General features: G+C 44.1%; 2 protein-coding genes across 17 annotated transcripts in view; one reads left to right on the top strand and one right to left on the bottom strand.

The window, feature by feature from the left end:
- SCN3B (sodium voltage-gated channel beta subunit 3) overlaps nt 1–13,747 on the top strand; it is a 23,639-nt gene extending 9,892 nt beyond the window's left edge. For both annotated transcript variants that reach the window (XM_079104570.1, XM_079104571.1), the window contains exons 4-6: nt 863–1,088; nt 4,593–4,731; nt 7,940–13,747. In XM_079104570.1, the coding sequence (XP_078960696.1) occupies nt 863–1,088; nt 4,593–4,731; nt 7,940–8,003 (429 nt within the window). In that variant the 3' untranslated portion in view covers nt 8,004–13,747. The remainder of the gene's footprint in view (nt 1–862; nt 1,089–4,592; nt 4,732–7,939) is intronic.
- The window catches only part of GRAMD1B (GRAM domain containing 1B), a 245,247-nt gene continuing 236,291 nt past the window's right edge, over nt 9,646–18,601 (bottom strand). For all 15 annotated transcript variants that reach the window (XM_079104494.1, XM_079104495.1, XM_079104497.1 and 12 more), the window contains one exon: nt 9,646–18,601. In XM_079104494.1, the coding sequence (XP_078960620.1) occupies nt 18,512–18,601 (90 nt within the window). In that variant the 3' untranslated portion in view covers nt 9,646–18,511.

Raw genomic sequence — 18,601 nt, 5'->3', positions numbered from 1 at the left:
GTGCCCAGCTTACAGGAGGCCAGATGCAGAGGCCCCCATAGACGTCAGGCCCAGTCACGCACCAGCTGCCCACGCTGCTTCTAGGCCTGCCCGAAATGAGAAAGTGAATTGTGCATTCGGTTTCTAGGAATTTGGATTGAAGTAGCCACATGGGGCCAGTGGAGACTAGACTAGAATGAGTAGCACAGCTATGGGGAAGAAAGGTGTCATGTCAGAAGGGGAGGTGCCTGAGAGAAGGCATCTAAGAGAGCAGGTTCGAATTAGCCCAAAGCAAAGCAAAAGTCCTGGCATGTGCCTCTGAGTTGGCAGATCCCTGATCATTGGTCACAATTCAGCGTCCTAGACTCCCTTCCTCTGGCCTGGCCCAGATTTCCCTGCAGTCCCTTAATGGGTAGCTGCTCAGAGGGTCGCATTTTGAGCCCAGGACTGTCAGGTGTCTTCACTGCTAATGAAACTGCCTCTCTTGATCTCCTCACCTTGTTCTGTCGCTGGCTGCCAATGACACACCTTACTCTCTCTCTCTCTTATGCTCCCCTTCTATCTCCTTCCACTCATTTCTCTCTCTCAATTTCCCCTCCTGGTCTTCATTATGTTTCTCCACATTTCTTTGTTCTCCCGCTTCCCCCCGTATTTTTCCTACCAAACTTCCTGCCTGCCCCTCCCATTTGCCTGTGCCCATCTTTCTCTGTCTTTGCTACCTTCCCTGTTCTCCTCTGCTCCTCTTCATCCCACCCCCATATTCTGGGTCTCCTGGTCACACGATTCTCTCACTTCCCGCTCCTTTCCTCCATCCTGTTCCATCTTGGCTGTCCTGCTCTACCTTCCTTCCTGGCTCTACCTGCTTCTGCTCCTCTATCTGCAGATCTACGAGTATCGCAATGGCCACCAGGAGGTAGAGAGCCCCTTCCAGGGGCGTCTGCAGTGGAACGGGAGCAAGGACCTGCAAGATGTGTCCATCACTGTGCTCAACGTCACTCTGAATGACTCTGGCCTCTACACCTGCAATGTGTCTCGAGAGTTTGAGTTTGAGGCCCATCGGCCCTTTGTGAAGACCACGCGGCTGATTCCCCTCCGAGTCACTGAGGAAGGTGAGGCTGAGGCATGGGGTCTCTGGGGCATCCTACTCTTTGTGTTGGGGGTGGAGGATGAGAGACTGGAGAGCAAAAAACCCACATATTTGTACCCATCTTCCTTGAGCAGCCAGCTTTCTGCAAACACTCAACCAGCTTGCCTTTCTGTGCCTTTCCTCAAAGCAGGAAGGCTTGGAGTTGACAGTAAAATGACCTCTTCCTGGTCCCCTAGAGAAAAAAAGCATAGCCTCTACAAAGCCTAGAGCCACGATTTAGTGATGCCTTTTTCTCTGACCTGTGTTGAATCCCTGATTCAGTGGGTACAAAGAAATCTTACGTTATCTAGAAGTCCTCTCCTGTCTATAAGCAATATATACCTCTATGCCAGTGTATCTCAACATTCAGCAAGCCTCAGAATCTGCAAGATTTTGTAGAACACAGATTTTTTGACTTGGTAGAATTTGCATGGTTTAACCAATTGCCAGAGGAGTTTGATGCTACTGGGAACCCCACTTTGAGAACCACTGTCGGAGCCAAAATCTGACAAGCTTTTTGTCTTTGTCTCCACAATAATCACACATGCAACTCCTTCCTCAATTATGGCATCTTTTCATAAATCCATCTTCAGCTGGGAGAAGGGGACAAGTTGATAGCTCTCCAGTCTTTAAAGTCTTCAGATCTTTCAGCTGATTCCTTGTTAGTGAGTGGGAAGTCCTCTCAGCAAACTAACTCAGATGTTTTTCTTGCATTGCAAGCCCAGAACCTGGAGGGAGGACTTGGAGGGGACTCACACTGTGCTTTAGTACTGCCGTCAGTGGACTCAGAGAACTGCAGCTCCTAACCCTTTGCAAATGCCTCTTCACATGTCAGAAGGTTTTCTCAGGAAGTCTGTTTCCAGTCTTTTGCTGGCATTGTCTCTGCTTTGAGATGCAGGATGATGAACAGGCCCTAATGTGCTGGCATGGAAGAAGAGGTCAGGCTAAAAAGATAGTACTCTTCCTAGAAAAGGAATCCAGGGATCCTAGCTTCCAGGCTACTAGTTCATTTTTTCAAATAACATTACTGTGATCAAAATAGTAAGTGAAGATTGTTCAGGGTTGAGGGTGAACCACAGAGGATGAGATGCTGAAACTAAAGCAGAAGGTAGATCATTTCTAAAAGTGCAGAACACTCAGGCTACCTGAATTGAGATATGATGAGTCACTTCCCCTCTCTGAGCCTGTCTCCTTCGTGTGAAACGCAGGGGAAGACTGGGAAGCTCTCTGAGGTATGCATCTGTTCAAAAGTTCCATTATCCTCCTGTTTACACTTTTTTCTCCCTGGGGAAGGGTGCCTGGCGCCCCCTCCTGTTCACCATTGGGAACTGCTGGCTGGTGCATGCCAGATCCTAGGAAGGTTCCTGTCTCCACCTCCTGCTCTCTGAGGCTTCAGGCTTTTGCCTCCAGAGACTACTGGGGGCACATCTGATGGAAATTTGTGATAAACCTGTGCTAGTCCATCTGTCGGGCACCACAGCAAGCCTCAGGTAAGAAGAGAAAGAAAAAAAAGTTTGTTATCTGAGCCACAGAGCCTTGCAGATGGTTGGACTGGAAAGAAGCTTAGAGATTAATCCAGCAAGGCTTCCTCCAGATGTCTGCACCTCCATTCCACCTTTGCAGATATGAGTTCAGTAGGTTTGGGGTAATGATATGTAAGTTGAAATGACTCCCCTAAGGTACTTGGAGGGTGCAGTGCTGAGGCCCCTCATTTTGTGCCTGAGAGAACAGAGCTCCAAAAGACTGAGGGAGGGTCTTGCTTAGGGACATGAGCAAATTAGCATTAGAAGCAAGACAAGAATCCAGATCTTTTGCTTATTAAGCTAAGCCACAGCACCTTTTCCTTCCACCACCATCCCCACCTGCTGCCACTTTTCTTCTTCCTTCTTTGTGCCTCTGTGACCCCTTGGCATCTGTCCACACCAGCTACTCACTGCCCTCACATTACTCATAGGTCACACCCTCCACCGTGACACTGTGACATGGCATTCCTGTCCCAGAGAATGTCTGGTTCTGTTTGTTCACAATGAATTTTTCCTGGTTGAGGCTCTTCCTGTCTCTAAGACATAAATTAAGACATAAATATGAATTCTCTTCACCTAGAGGTGACTGAACATATCTTCTGGGCATTTAAGTGGAAATATCATGCTATAAGCTGAACTTCAGAAATATCAGGCAGTAGCCAACCTAAAAGACACTTGAGGGATGCGGCCTTCCCATGCCTTAAGCTGCATCTGTAACCTCCAGCTTCACCTTCTCTGACATGAAGCTCATGGCTGAAGGTCATTGCTTTTTTTTTTTTTTTTTTTAAACAGAGCCTTAGGGATGATTTGGACCCTGTGGATAACTACAAACTGAATTTAATTCCTTCCTTTATATCAGAATATTTGCCATGTATCGTGATTTGGGGCAGGGGGAGTACCGGGGATTGAACTCAGGGGCACTCGACCACTGAGCCACATCCCCAGCCCTATTTCGTATTTTATTTAGAGACAGGTCTCACTGAGTTGCTTAGTGCCTCACTTTTGCTGAGACTGGTTTTGAACTCACAATCCTCCTGCCTCAGCCTCCCAACAGGCGTGCTCTACCACGCCCAGCTATGTATCATGTTTTAATTGTCATTTTTATTGATCATGGAACAAAGATCAATATGTGTTTATATTCATTCAACAAAAACTTATTGAGTACTTCAGTTTGTGGAGGTGATTTGGCCCTGGGGATACTACCTCCACCACCTGCTGCTCAAAGAGCATGTGCCTTACATGGGTGTTGATTTTTGCATCTCATGAGATTTGTGTGTGTGGTGCTGGAAACTGAACCCAGGACCTTGCCCATGCTAGGCAAGCACTGTACCACTGAGCTCCACCCTCAGCCCACACAAGGTATTCCTAAATATACTAGGTAATGTAACATTCATAGCCACCCTGACTGGTGTGAATTATTATCCCATTCTACAAAGTAAGAAAGTGAGACCCCAATACAGGAAATAACTACTTACAAACCAGTAAGTAGTACAATTGGAACCCAAATTTCTCCCTCTTTCCTTCCCTTTCTCTATCTCTTTTGCGTGTGTGTTTATACACACACATGTACATACATACAGATTAAACACATGTATTTTTACATATATACATATGTATATATACACATATTTAATATGTTTATATGTTTGTGTATATGTATGTATGTGTATATATAATTCTGAGTCCAGGTTTCCTTCTGCTGTTCTGCTACTTCTTCCATCCATCACTCTCCCTCATCCATATCTCCAGAACAGCCAATGAAAATCAGTGAGAAAACTGGCAGTCAGAGGATATGAAGTTCCTCTGACATCTTCTTGAGTCAGAAAGAACATGTTCCTGCGTTCCTTTCAACTCAGGGCTTATTTAAGTCATACTTTAAAATAGACTTCCTATATCTATGACCCCAGAGACAGCTCTGGGTTTGTGGGACACACACGTTCTGAACCTCATTCTCTCTCTTGCAGCTGGGGAGGACTTCACCTCTGTGGTCTCAGAAATAATGATGTACATCCTACTGGTCTTTCTCACCTTGTGGTTGCTTATCGAGATGATATATTGCTATAGAAAGGTCTCAAAGGCTGAAGAGGCAGCCCAAGAAAATGCGTAAGTCTAAAGATGCTAAAGTAATAAGGATAACTAGCCCCTTCTGAATGTCTGCTCTTATAGTGAGGTGGTAAGCAATGTATACACATCCTTCACCTTTTTCCTCATAAAAACCTGTGAGGTAGACAACAGGAAATAACTACTTACATTTTACAGATGAAAAGTACAGAGTTCACCAAAGCCCATTTTAAGAGACAAAGCAAGCTCTGATTTCAGGCCTGCTGACTCTTGGCCTGCACACTTAACCACTGAGGCAAAGATTACAAACCCATAAAATTAGCATTATTATGTTATAGTCATTTTATAAATGCTGAAGCAGGCTCATGGAGGTTCAATGGCTTGCCCAGGCTGAACACACAGTGAGTGTGGGGACTGGGGTTCACACCCAGGTCTCTGTTTCTGATGTACATGTTCTTTTTCCATCGTGGTCAGCTGTTTGCTCTACACCACGGAGCTCATGAGCCCACCCAGGTATGCCCTGTCTTAGCTAAGGAGCGCCAAGCAGTGTGTTCATTCCGCTAGAGCCTGGCCGTGATCAGATACCCAGAGTAGGGTCTCTAATCTTACGGTGTCCAGCCTGTACCTTTGCCAATTTTGCCACAACCCTAGTCACTCGAGAGAGCACATGTGAGAAATGATGGGGTCTGTAAAAGCAAGAGGTCTAAGAGACCAGGCTGGACGGTTATTTGGGGAGAGGAAAGATAAGAAAATATGAACAAAAACCAACTCACAGATTTCTAGCAACACTGCTGAGGCAATAATCTATAAAGCCTAGACTACTGTCACCTGGAAATATTTGATCAGGAAAACCTCATTTTGCATGGTATCTGTGATCCTGGGGAAATAAGAATGGTGCGAAAGCAATGAACATCCAGTTGAAACTACTTCAAATTTTGAATTTCAATTTTTTTCTCAGTCTATCAATATGTAGTACACTCTATCCTGTTGCTGGGTGGCAACGGCTAGCCTCAGCTTCCAGTCAGCTGTGAGACCTCTCTACACCGTTCTACATTGCCAAGCTCTGATGTTTGGTTGCTTAGATATGTTAAAGGTATTTTCTGCTTAGTATATTTTCAACTTATGGTGAATTTATTGGGACATAATCCCATTATAAGTCAAGGAACATCTATTGATCCTGAGCAGGTTAAATTAATTCAATCTATGTCTGAACACTAACTCCCTTTAAACTGGTAAATAGCAGCCACTAAGATATACTCTAGCAGATATCATCTGTCTTTTGAAACTTTGGAAGAGAATAATTAAAAAAAAAAAAGAAACTTTGGAAGAAATGCCTGTAATATTAGAACATGTGAAGGATACCATCTTTCCTGTCTTCTATTCAATATTGAATTGGAGTTCCTAGGCAGTATGCTAAATAATACAAAGAACAAAAAGGGGTAAAATTTGGAAAGGAAGAAACTAGTTATCATTGTTCATATCCATTATATAATTATCTGCATAGAATATCCAAGAGAATCTATGAGCAAGAAATTAGAACTAGTAAGAACATTCCATCAAGTTTCTGATACAAGTCTAAATGCAGGCATGTGCCACATAACATTTCAGTCAGTGACAGACTGCATATGCTGTGGTAGCCCCATAAATTTTATCCACTGGTGATGTCTCTGCCTTCTTGGTTTGTATAATTACACTCTATGATGTTCAATGAAGATGAAATCATCTAACAATATATTTCTCAGAACATGTCCCTGTTGTAGAAAAACCCATGACTATATAAAAATCACCTATATCCCAGCAACTAATTTAGGAGCACATTTAAAAACATTTAATTATAATAGCAACAAATATTATCCAATACCTGGAAATAAATCTGAAAAGAATATGCAAGACCTTTAAGAAGAAAATTATAAAACTTTACTGAAAGACACCAAAAAAGCAAAGAGATGGAGAATAAATCCTCACTATTCTAAACTATTCCCTTCCAAATTAATCTTCAAGTTCAATGAAATGCCTAGCAAAACCTCCATTGAATTTTTCAAGGAACTTGGTAAACTGATCTTTTAGGGTCACACAAAAGGTCAAAGGGCCAAAAATAGTCTAAACCAAAGACAGTCAGGTAGAAAACATTTTAAGTTTTGCACAACTACATAGGGTCTCTGTCAACCTATGGTCTTTGTTTTTCTAGTTTGTCTGCAACACTTTAAACAAGTAACAATCATTTTTAGCCTGTGAACCATAGTCTGTAGACCTCTGGTCTAAGACAATTCAAAGAAAGAACAATCAGGTTTAGGAGAGGTAGCTAATAGAATTTGCCTTGTCAGAGATGAAGATTGCTTGTAGCAGTATCAGAGTCAAGAATTTGTGATACTGGCATATATATAAAATGGGCAAACAGAACAAAACAGAAAGTTCCCATGAAGTTAATGAATGTATTAAAAAAATAAGTACATAAAAGTGATGGCATCACTGAGGGAAGAAAGAACTGTCCGGTAAGTGGTGGAGAGAGAATTCCTTGTCCAGGTAGGAAAAATGAAATAAAATTCCTCATTTCTTATGCTAAACAAAAATACACTGAGTAAACTTACAGACAAAGATGTAAAACTTGAAAATTCTATTAAAGGAATATAAGAGAATATCAATATTAACTGGAATAGACTTTTGTAAGCAAAATACAAATCAGTGAAGGAAAAATGATCATTTTTCATTATCTCTTATAAAAATCAATTGTTCATTACAAAAAAAATCCATATAAAAATGTAGAGACAATAGACTGAGGGACATTTTCAAGACATGAAACTGTCAAAGAAAAATCAATGAGAAAAAAACACGTCAGAAGAAACACTTGAAAGAGCAAAAGAACAAATTATTGAAGGAGAAACTCAGCCTATAAATGTGAAGAAATGCTCAACTTCACCTGTAATCAGGAAAATGAAAATTAACGCAACTAGAAAATAGAATTTCATTTCCATTCAGTTTGGCCAGTATTCTTGTCTATCAGTACAATAGTAAGTCCTGAAGAAGTGTGGATACACACAGAAGACTCAGACATGGCTGGCAGGTGTGTTCATGTATAAATATGAGACAGGACGTATTATTCTACTCTGCTGAAAGGGTCATTCTAGTTTTGTTGGAAATACCACCAGAAGGAAATGCAGAGCTGTCCTGAAGACAGCTTCACCTGTGCCTGCTCCTTCCTTGTCTCATGAGTTCCCCCACTGGTCCTCTTCCGCCTCCCGTTCCTCTGTAGGTCTGACTACCTTGCCATCCCTTCGGAGAACAAGGAGAACTCTGCAGTGCCCGTGGAGGAATAGGAGTGGCCTGATTGAGGTGAGGTACTGGGACTTGGGAGGGGAAGGTGTTTGTGGATGGCAGGCTGCATAGTGACTTTTTCACCCACAACTGAAGTGACCTTAAATTTAATCCCTTCCATCAGTTTCTCTCTTGTCTAGTATCCCTACCCTCAGTGTACTTTTTTAAGTTGATGCCTAAGTCACCAAGCTTTGTATGATGTCAAGCCCTTCAGAAGGTGAATTGCTTTGGCCTCAGTGTTGCCTGGCCAAACTCCTTGCCCATGGTAACCAGGGCATAATTCTCCACTCCCTCTTTTGGTCCAAGTGTCTTTGGGCTGGCCTGGGCTGGACTGGACTAGGCTGGGATTGGAAATTCTGAGTGATTTGTTTTATCATTGATAGGTGGCCTGAACACTTAAGGACTGGATATCCCAGGTTCTGTGATGTCAGCAGCATCAGGAGAGTGCCCTGTGGTCCCCATCGCTTCCCCCCCTGCATCCATCCTTCTACTCATTCGTCATATATCCACCCACCTCTGAGTTCCTAACTCCATCAGAACTACACACACCATGAGACTTTGCCAGAGCTGAGGAGCCAACATTTCTACATGGATTCAACTTTGTCCTATCCTTGCTTTCAAGCCAGCTGCTTCCAGGCCAATTGGATTTCCCCCTGTGCTCCAGATAACTTCATACAAGTGCTGGAGGTAGCATTTCCCTCTTTCGCTAACTGGCTGGAACTGGCTCATTCTCCATTGCTTCCAGAGAATGGATGTCTTACTGGAAGGAGGAAGAAATTGTTTCAGGTTAAAGCATATCATGTACTTGGACTCTTTGAAGTCAGTTTTGACAAGTTTGTGGCCCACTTGACTAGAGCATCAGAGAGAAGCATGCCTCTCTAGGTTCTTCAGTGACAAAGATCCTTAAGCACAGAACTAAAATGCTTTCTGGAGCTTAGTACTCCAAGACTAGATGCCCCCCGCCCAGGTCTCTAAGGCCTGGATTGCATCCAATCCTTCCATGAAGCCAAGGACAAGAGTCTTGGGAAGGACCCAGGGCAATTTAAATGGCTCTTAAGAGCCATACAACATACTCCTGATTTTATTGGAATGATGTATGTGTGCCCTTTCTGGGAGCATACACCTTGGCAGTGGGACTGAAACTTCTAAGTTCTTCTCAAAATGTCTGTGGATCAGTATTAGTCCTCATTTTCCAAGAGGCAACTGAGGCTCACACAGAGCTCAACCAAATAAAAGATTTGAGAGGACAAACTATACAGAGATAAGCTTTGGATGTTGCCCAGTTTCCACTCCACAGTAAGAACAATTTTGTTTTTGAAAAGATTTTGACACTGAGCTTGGCTGTAGCCATGCCTCTTGCACAGCACAGATTTGAGGTGCATGGTACAGCTTAGGTTAACTGTAATAGATTCAGGGAACTAGGAACTGGCCAAGGAAGGAGACAGAAGTACATGAGATAGAAGAATTTTTTGTAAAGATGTGTGAATCTGAAACATCCCCAGGAGGAAATTGCAACTGAGCACAATATTCAAATAAGAAAAATACATGTCATGTCAGTCTGAGATGGATGATGAACAAAGTGATAGGGGAAAGATGGGGAGGTGGCATCCAAATACCTCACCTGTGAATCTGTACTGTTAGGTGTTTTGTTTTTCTTTTGGTTTTTGTCTTTTCTAATTTTTTTTTTTTTTTTTTTTTTGCTGTGCTGGGGATTTGAACCCAGGGCCTTGTGCTTGCAAGGCAAGCACTTCACCAACTGATCTATATCCCCAACCCTGTCTTTTCTAAATTTTAAGAGAGCAGAGAAATGGTGGGAAAATTGTTAGTGTCTCATTTCATTTTTTTTTTAATTTAGTGACTGGTCCAAGTGTCTAAATGTGATCTCCTTCACACCTAGTGATGAGAGGGAGAGGAGGTTTTATGTGATATGAAAAGACAGAAGTGCTGGGATCCCAGAAGAGGGGTGGCCTTCGAGACTGGGGATATTGATCTGAAAGATCATTCTCCATTGGCTTTGGGCTTCACATGACAAGCTCATCATCTCTTCCATCCCGGAGGACATCTTGAAACTCTTTCCTTAACACATATTAAAGAGCCTGGTTTGTTGAAGAAAACATTTGCAGTACATTCAAGACCATCCTTATTGTAATTTTCCAGATCATCTTTCTGAAGTAAAGGAGAAGATACAGAATGTTTTTCTTAATTTATAATTAGGAAAATAGGCCTGAATTAGTGGGAGGTTTACCTAGTCACAAGTCTGGTTGATGTCAGAGCTTGTAGCAGCAGCAAGTCACCTCCTTCTCCTCCACTTTCCTCTTGGTTCCAATGGACCAAGCATCTAAATTGTAACTAAGTGGTATGCATGATTGCCTTTTTCTTTCCTTTTTAAAAAAAACAATGTTTTTTAACTGATTTTTCATGAGACCAAATGATGCTTATCATTTATTCTTCACAAGTTATCTTCTTTGTTCCTTTTAAAAATTTTTCAACCCTTCTCATTCTTGATACCTTCGTGAGATTGGCATGCAAAATCATTTTCACTCCATATATTTTATTTCTTCTCCATTTCTTCCAGTGAGGTGAGTGTTTATTAATAGTCAATGTTACCAATGAAGAAATGGAGGCTCTCTGATGTTAAGTAGCTTTACTACATTATCAGGTCATTTTGCTGATCAGTAGAGAGCTAGAATCTGGGTCTTCTGACTCCTCTTCCAGTTCTCTTCCCATTTATACCATGACTGCTTCCTTTATGTTAAACTCCCATCCAACTCTGCCTCTCTTGCTTGTCTGGATATATCCCAATCTTCTCTCCACCCTATCCCCACCCTCCTACTTCTCTACTACTTTGCTTCTTGCTAAATACTAGAAATGTGCTTTGAGATCCAGTTCCATCTTAGCTCTCCTTCTGGTTGGTTTGTATATCATTATTTCTCCAGAATTCCAATTAAACTCCTTCCTGGGAGACTTGATCATGACTATAAATCCATGAGGTACTGTGATCATCAGTCTAGGTAAAGTCTTCACCCACCTCCCCATTTCTTCCCATACAAGATCCAGACTAAATGTGTGTAGCTCTGGAAGCTTTATCTGGTATGTTGTTGCTTATTAAAGGGCTTCGAAGAGTTCTCAAGGGCTATAATCACTTTAGAAACCCCATCTGTTGTCTTGGTGCTGGACGTTTCCCATGACTAATCCTCAGTAACACAATTCACTAAAGGTCAACCTAGGCTGGGTCTGATTTCCCCTTTCTTAGTGTTTAACAGTTACTCCATTGGTCCTGAGAGTACTTTGCCCTGTTGACCTTTACCATCATCTAGGTTTTATATCAGAGCCCCAACCCCTACATATCCCTATCCCAACCTTCATTTTCATAGTCTATTTAACAGCATTATCTTTTGGTTTCTCCATCCCCCAATATCTGCACATCCAGACATCCTTCCAAGTTTCTGGCTTCTCCTTAGATGTCAAACTGGAAATATTAGTAGGAAAGGAATTTTTAAAATCAGGAATATGCTGGGAAATATGTAGTGGACAGTTAAGAAGCGGAGAAGTGGCCCCCTCCTCTCCTGAGAACTACTATATCAAAAAAGCAATATGTGAGCTGGGTGCAGCATTGTGTGCCTGTAGTCCCAGCTACTGGGGAAGCTGTGGCTGGAGGGTCACTTGAACTCATGTGTTTGAGATCAGCCTGGGCAATATAGTGAGACCCTGTCTCGAGGCAGGGAAAAAAAGGCAAAATACATCTTAGAATCTCGGAACCCATTTTACACATGGGAAGGAAAAACCTATAAGATTGCATCATTGCAGGAAAAAGGGGAGGCAAGAGCTCGACACATTTCAAATATGTTTTTGTACCTCTTTCCCATTTCACATGGAAATGGTGGGGCGGGGGAGTGGCAAGGAAAAAAGCTGTTGTCTCAGTTCTTTTTTGTAAATGAGAAAACCCTGACTTAGTGAATTCACCTAGTCACTGCAAATATATCCAGATGGCTGATGTGCTTGCTCACCAGTCTGCTATCCATTCACATTTTCCAGCTCCCACTGTGTTGAACACTAGCCTACACCCTAAACAGGCCTGACGGAGTTAAGTTTGGAAAACAGCATCATCCAAGTCTTACTTAATTTCTGAAAGCTAAAGTGATACATAGCTCATGTTTAGTTCAGCTGATTTTATAAATGGTCCCAGTAGATAAGCAAGCCTGAGTTACAGGTCAGCCTCAACCTGTCACAAGTCAGGTAAACTGCAGAGCCAGTATTGCTCTATTTTTTCTCCCTGTCACCACTGGACAAGAGCTGCATCTGATGGGCAGTGTATGTGATGTGGAGGGAAGTCACTGAAGGACATGTGCTGGTAGGTTTGTGGGATGCACCAAACACAATTAGAAAACAGTCTTGGCACAGACGGGACTGCTTCCCACTTCGTGACCTTCATATTGCATTTTCTTGATTTTCCACAGCCAGTCTTTTTCTGAACTTTAGAAAAGTTGCTCCTGACCATCCCAGCCCTCAACAACCTAATGCCTATTTGTAGTGTTTTTCAGTAAACTCTGTTAATGTCAATAAAGTGTCTCTAAAAGCTACTGGTTCTGGTTTTGCTCTACTTACTGTGTGTAACTGCTACATAGTTTCTACCCAGCACCCCATTCTGCATGGTTTCTACCTGTCACCCCCCATCTGTATCAACTTCTGTACCCAATCGGGTGTGCCCAGAGAAGGGAAAACACATTTAATCACTGACAGTTAAGCATATGCTCAATGTGTGATCTAGCCTTTCCTTTTCCCTTTTCTCCCCTACCCTAATACAAAAGAATACCAGAGAAATGTGTCTTCTTTTCTGGCATCAAACAAATTTCCTAAAGGTGGAACTAACTGCACAGGAGGAAGTTATGAAGCGAGGGGCGACACTGATCTCAACTCTCTACCACTGTGGCAAGAGAGGCCTCAGGCAAGGCTGCCTCCCAGTGGCCACCTTCCTGGAAATACCAAAATCTTGAAAAGGGAAAAGAACAAAAAGGAACTGTGAGAATTCACAGTCCACCACACTCCTACGGTAGTCCTGATGGAGATTAAAAATCATCTTAGCACAATACCAGCCACCATACCACGAGATTCATGTGTTCTTTTTAATATATGTCTTACTTTTAAAACAATGAGGATTGGAGTGACAAATGGAGCCCAAGGCCACACTGCTGGTAATAGTGATGCTGCAATCTGTATTCGGGTGTGATTCCAAGACTTCTCCACTGCACTTGATCAGGATGCCTTCCTGCCTGGAGGTGGATGGCTGTACGTGAACCTGCATACCCGCGCACACACACACCTTCGGGATGTGCTGTGAGCATAGCTGGGAACACCAGAAACATTCGGGATGATGGAAACTGATGAATCAAGCAATAAACACACACACCATTGATTATTTGTAATTCAATACTTCTTTTTTCTTTTAATTCATACTGTACTTCCATGACTCCAGCTACTTTACATTAAGATGTGGCTAGGTCGCCTTGTATGGTTCTAGGTACTAGCAGTAAGTTTTCAGACCTTGCGCACAGCGCCAGGCAAAGTACAGTTATAGATCCAAATACAGATGGCCAGACAACTCGAATGCAGTCAGCCTTCCCACATATGGCCCAGTGCAAGTATTGGGGGCTGCTCCCACTAACTCACCCCACTCTACCCCATGTCAGGATTATCCAGGGGCCCCTAAGGCCTCTGATTCATCCCTCCCCACCTTGGAGTCTAGGTTGAGTGGGGGGAAAAAAGCACCATGGGTTTGGGAAGATGGTCTGGTCCATGCAGAGAGTGGTCTGGCCCTAGAGTGCAGGATAGGGAAATGTGGGGAGCCACACATTCTTGTTGGCAAAAATGGTTGCTTTTACTGTGCAATCTCTGCACACGGCACACAAACCTAGGGCCAAGTCCCCAGGCAGAGCCTGCTGTCCTGCCTGGAGCATAGGCCTCCATTTTGCTTCTGCAATGTCTTATTGTGTTGAGAGAAGCAAGGAGGGCCAAGGGGCAGGGATTGACAATGTCCTTTAGGCCTTCTTAAGTTGGGGAGATCGTCTGGCATCAGCAAATCTTGGCAGGCAAGGTGCTTCTCACCAGCAGCCAAGGTTCCAATCCGGGCTCCCAGGCCTGCTGAGGACCTCGAGTCACAAGACCCCTGAGCTGTCACATACAACACCAAGACAGGGAGCTGGCTGGGCCCATCACAGCCATGGCCGGAGCAGGAGTGAGGTAACAAGGCTGGGCAGAGAGGTGGGAAGGGGAGCTCTCTACACCATGTGCAAATTCCTGCTCCACATCAGGAAAGCAGGGGCGTTGAATGATGGCCTTCCAGAAAAACACTCCTCTTGGACTCAAAATGCATCTTCTGGAAGAAGACAGAGGTGGAAGGGAGTAGGGCCAGCCTGCTGGAGGTTGGGGGATGAGGGTCGAGGATGTCAATGTCAAGGGGTAAATGGGATGATTGTCCCACAGCCTAGAGATGGGAGGAGCAGGGAAAGAGTCAGAAGAAGGTCCTTGAGATTCCTACTAGAGTAGGCAGGTGGGGCCTAGGGTTATAGGGAGGGAGATCACAGCCCTGCCTCCTGGGAGAAGAGAGAAAAGTGCTATTTCTCCTGGGGGCCCTAGTGGGAACAGGCTATCTTTGAACACCCTGCAGAGTTACAAAAGTGTCATGGTATGGCACAGAAAGGACCCTTCTGAGACCACAAGCAATCCAGAAATCCCCTATTCATTTCTCCAAGATCTGATCCTAGAAATGCTACTTGCAAAGACAATGGTACAGTCTAAGCAGGAGTGGGGGACAGGAACATGGAAATAATCTATTCTGAGAAAGCTTTCCTGCAGGTCTCTTGGCCCACCCTACTCCTTGCAATCCCAGGTTCTTGGTGCCAGTGCCCAAAACAACCCAAGTTTTTAGCCAAGCCTCATACTTCAACCAACCCCAACATGGATTTGGTTGTGCCAAAAGAGAAAAGTTAGAACCAGAAATGGCTTTTCTCCACTATATCCTCTGTCCACGAGGAGGAAGGATATAGAGATGAAAGGCTTCATGGTGCCAAAGATGGCAGATGGGCTCAGTTGAAGATGGTGCTCTTCTCACCATTATCTTCCTCCTCTTAGAGAGGGTTCAAAGAAAGGTCGCTTCTCAAACTAAAACTAGGCCAAAAAAGGAACACCCTCTCAGGTTAATACTGAGTGATACTTTCTCTGCCACTGGGTTTCCCCAGCCCTCCTAGACCCTAAGCGAAAGTTTAAATACTCTGGGTTTCTTGGAAACCCACAAACCACCCTACTGCCTACTACATACCAGAGAAGCTCTATCTAGAAGGCTGTTCCCTCCTGGCAGGGCACCTTCCAAGTCTGAGAAAGCCCCATCTTTCCGGGCTCTGGCCTAATCTCCAAGTCAAAGCCAGAGCTAGAACCTGCCTTAGGGATAATCTACCCCTGCCCGCTCCTGTTACAGGAGGGTACTGAAGCTCAGCAGTGGGGAGTGACTTGCCAGATGCCACAGTTCTCTTGTTGAAAGTGTCAAGTTGTTGATCTTGCTGGCCTTGGATATTGTTCCCTTGCCCCAGGGAGGTAGAGAGGAAGGGGAAGAGAGTTGCCAGACATGACTGGCTTCTCTGAGGTCAATCTGGCATATTCCTTCACTGTAAGTTGGAGTGGAAATTTAGACCCTGTATCTGTGCTTCAACAGGTGAGAAACTGCAAATTCTTTAGAATTGAGGGCAAGCTCTTAGCACATCAGTCCTTTCACAGAGACTTCTGTGTGACACCCCCAGCAGTCTCACATCAACAGAAACAGGCAAAATAAATAAATAAATAAAAATCTTTATATCTGTATAGATACAGATATCACTGACTGGAAGAAGTAACACAAGCGGTGGTGGCTTTGATGTTCCCTTGTAGACAGCTACTCACCAGGCTACTGACCAGGAGTCATTGCCAAGTATTTATGTATTTGTTTCACTCCCAGACTAATCTGCAAGGGACATTAACTTCTCTTTTGCTAATTAATGACTAAGGAGGAAAAGATTTTGCAGGGGAGTGAATAGTTGTTCCCCTCTGATTTAAAAACCAAAACAATTATTAGAACAAAGAGTTCATGATAGATCCACAACTCTTATGGGACATTCTCTTAGTGTGCACATTTTCTCCTGAGTTCAAATCACCAGAAAACAGGAGGGCTCTTCGGACAGCCTAAGTACCTCATCCCTTGTCCCTGTTCCTCCCTTGAATGGTCCTGAGAGGTAAAGCAAAATCAATAAACTCTCTCTGGTCAAATTGCTTTGATCATTTTACTCTCAGCAGTGAACCCCTTTCAAGTCATCCAAAAGTATCCATTTTATCTCTAATGGTTAAATAACTTAAATATATAATAATGCAATTTACAATTGCTGCTTGCCAAAGTTTCTGGGAATCATGTTGGCTTCTGGCTACACCAAGGGGGAAATTTCTATCCATCTGCACAATTCCTCATTTATTGGCTCAGGGCTCAAGGGCCCTGACCCTCACCAATGTTTCTCTTTCAAAGTCCTGGACAAGAACAGAGGGGTAACTAGCTGTTATCTGGGCATATGCATCCTTCACGACAATTACACTGATGATTTTTGTCACCTCTGCTTTTCCAAAGGAGGGATATCAATACTGGCTGACCACCCAGAGCTTTTCCATTCTCTTTCCTCAGAGGATGACTTGGGAAAGTATCCTCCTGCTTTCTGATTCTGCCCTTGGTGAAATATCAAGGCCTTATTCTTGGATAGGTGGAAAAGTCAATGACTATTCTTTCAATTGCTAAAATGAGATGCTCAGGCCATTCCAAGAAAAGACTAACTTTCTGTTTGAGATAGGTCACAGATAAAACCTTCCTTTGCATCAAGAAGCACCGGTGAAGATGGAACAAGCGTGGATAGCTCTCTTTGCCAAGTTGGCTATGATTCTTAACCAAGATTCTCCATGCTCTCTGCCCAGGGATGGCAGAACTCCCCTGGTCACATAAGGAGAAACAGCAGTGAGTGTATGAAGAATGATATACAGGCCCAGAGGGCCCCATGAGTCGAGAGGGAAGCATGGGCCCTGGTAGGCCAACTCAGAAGGTGCTAGCTAGCTCCTCCTCCTTAACTACCATCTTCTTCCTACTCCTTAGTGACCTCAAACCTCTCTGGGGCCAGGGACCAGGGAAGGATTTGCATGCATCCCCCCACCAGAAATCCTACTCCCAAACGCAAGAATCTCAGGCTTGTGCTGGCTTCCTTGGAGCAGAGATTTCACAGAGCTTTTTCCCACCCAAGCAAATGCACCTGTGCCAAATCCTTTGCTCTCATGGCCCAGATGTTCTTCCACACACAGTGTCTTAGACTGTCATCTCCACTGATTAAGGCTGGTTCTTTACCAAGAGTAAATGATGTTTGTAACTCACTGAGTGGCTTGGCTACTGGTGCTCCCTACTCACACAGTATTCTAGGGCAGACCCTGCAATCCATAGGTTGCTAGGGTGTTCTCTCTTCTCAAACCCTGGAGGGCCTAGGACACCCTGTTTCATCCAGGAAATCAAACTCACAGCTCAAAGTGAAAGAATTAGAGCCACGGACCCGACTTGTTTCTAACCACTAAAAGGGGTTTAACAAGGTCAAAAAATGTTCCACCCTGGCTAATAAACAATGTGCTCTTAGGGCACAGAGAAACAATAGGACTTTAGGCACTAAAAAGTGACACTTCACCCAGATCCAGCCTGGGTGAAGACCAGAGAGAAAGAGGGTGGGAGAGTTAGAAATTCCCAGCCCTTATTGGGTCCACACCCTACACAGGTCAGAGCAAGGTGCAGGGGTGACTGAGGAGACAACTCTTCCGAACACAGGTGCTCAGGAGCCTGCAGCTCCCAAGCCCAATCCCACAAATGCAGCCTTGCTAGCTTTTCACAGTCCTTTCCACCTGGCTCCTAGGATGGTCCACATCAACGGCCTCCTACAGGACAGTTTACATTGGGCTCCTGCCCTTGATGCTTCTGTGTCCAAGAGAACACCTGGGGAAACGTGGGGGTAGGGAGGAACAGATTCTTGTTTATTTTGGAAACAAATCAAAAGGAGATTAGGGGATGAAGCACCTTAAGCAATGCCCCCTTGAGACTTCTTTCAAGACCCCAAGGGTCTTCACAGGCATAACTTTGGCTCAGCGACATTTCCCTTCTAAGAGCCAAGAATGGCCAGCAAGGGAAGGGGTGAGGATCAGAGGATGGGAGGAGGAGGATCAGGGGAGGTCGGTGCTGAGAGGTGGTCCCTGCCCTCCTCGGCCCCTCCACCGAGGGAAAACGCTGCTCCGGCCAGCACAGGGGGCGGGAGGTCCCGCTCCTTCTCCCGGGTACGTAGGCATTATCTCTTTTTAAAATCTGTATATAATATATATATTTATATTCTGTATATATATATATTTATATATATATATTTATAGGGTCTATGTACATGTATTGCACAGGCCTCTTGCAGCCACCCCAGTTCCTGCCTTGTCAATGATAACGGTTCCTCTTCTCTTCACTTTCAGATGTGTAGTCGCGGGACCTGATGCCATTCTGAAGATTGATGAGCGAGTCCTTCAT

Source organism: Sciurus vulgaris (assembly GCF_902686455.1).
Source record: "Sciurus vulgaris genome assembly, chromosome: 11".
NCBI classification, from domain to species: domain Eukaryota; kingdom Metazoa; phylum Chordata; class Mammalia; order Rodentia; family Sciuridae; genus Sciurus; species Sciurus vulgaris.
Note: the sequence above shows the minus strand (reverse complement) of the source record. Positions and strands in the feature narration are given on the sequence as shown.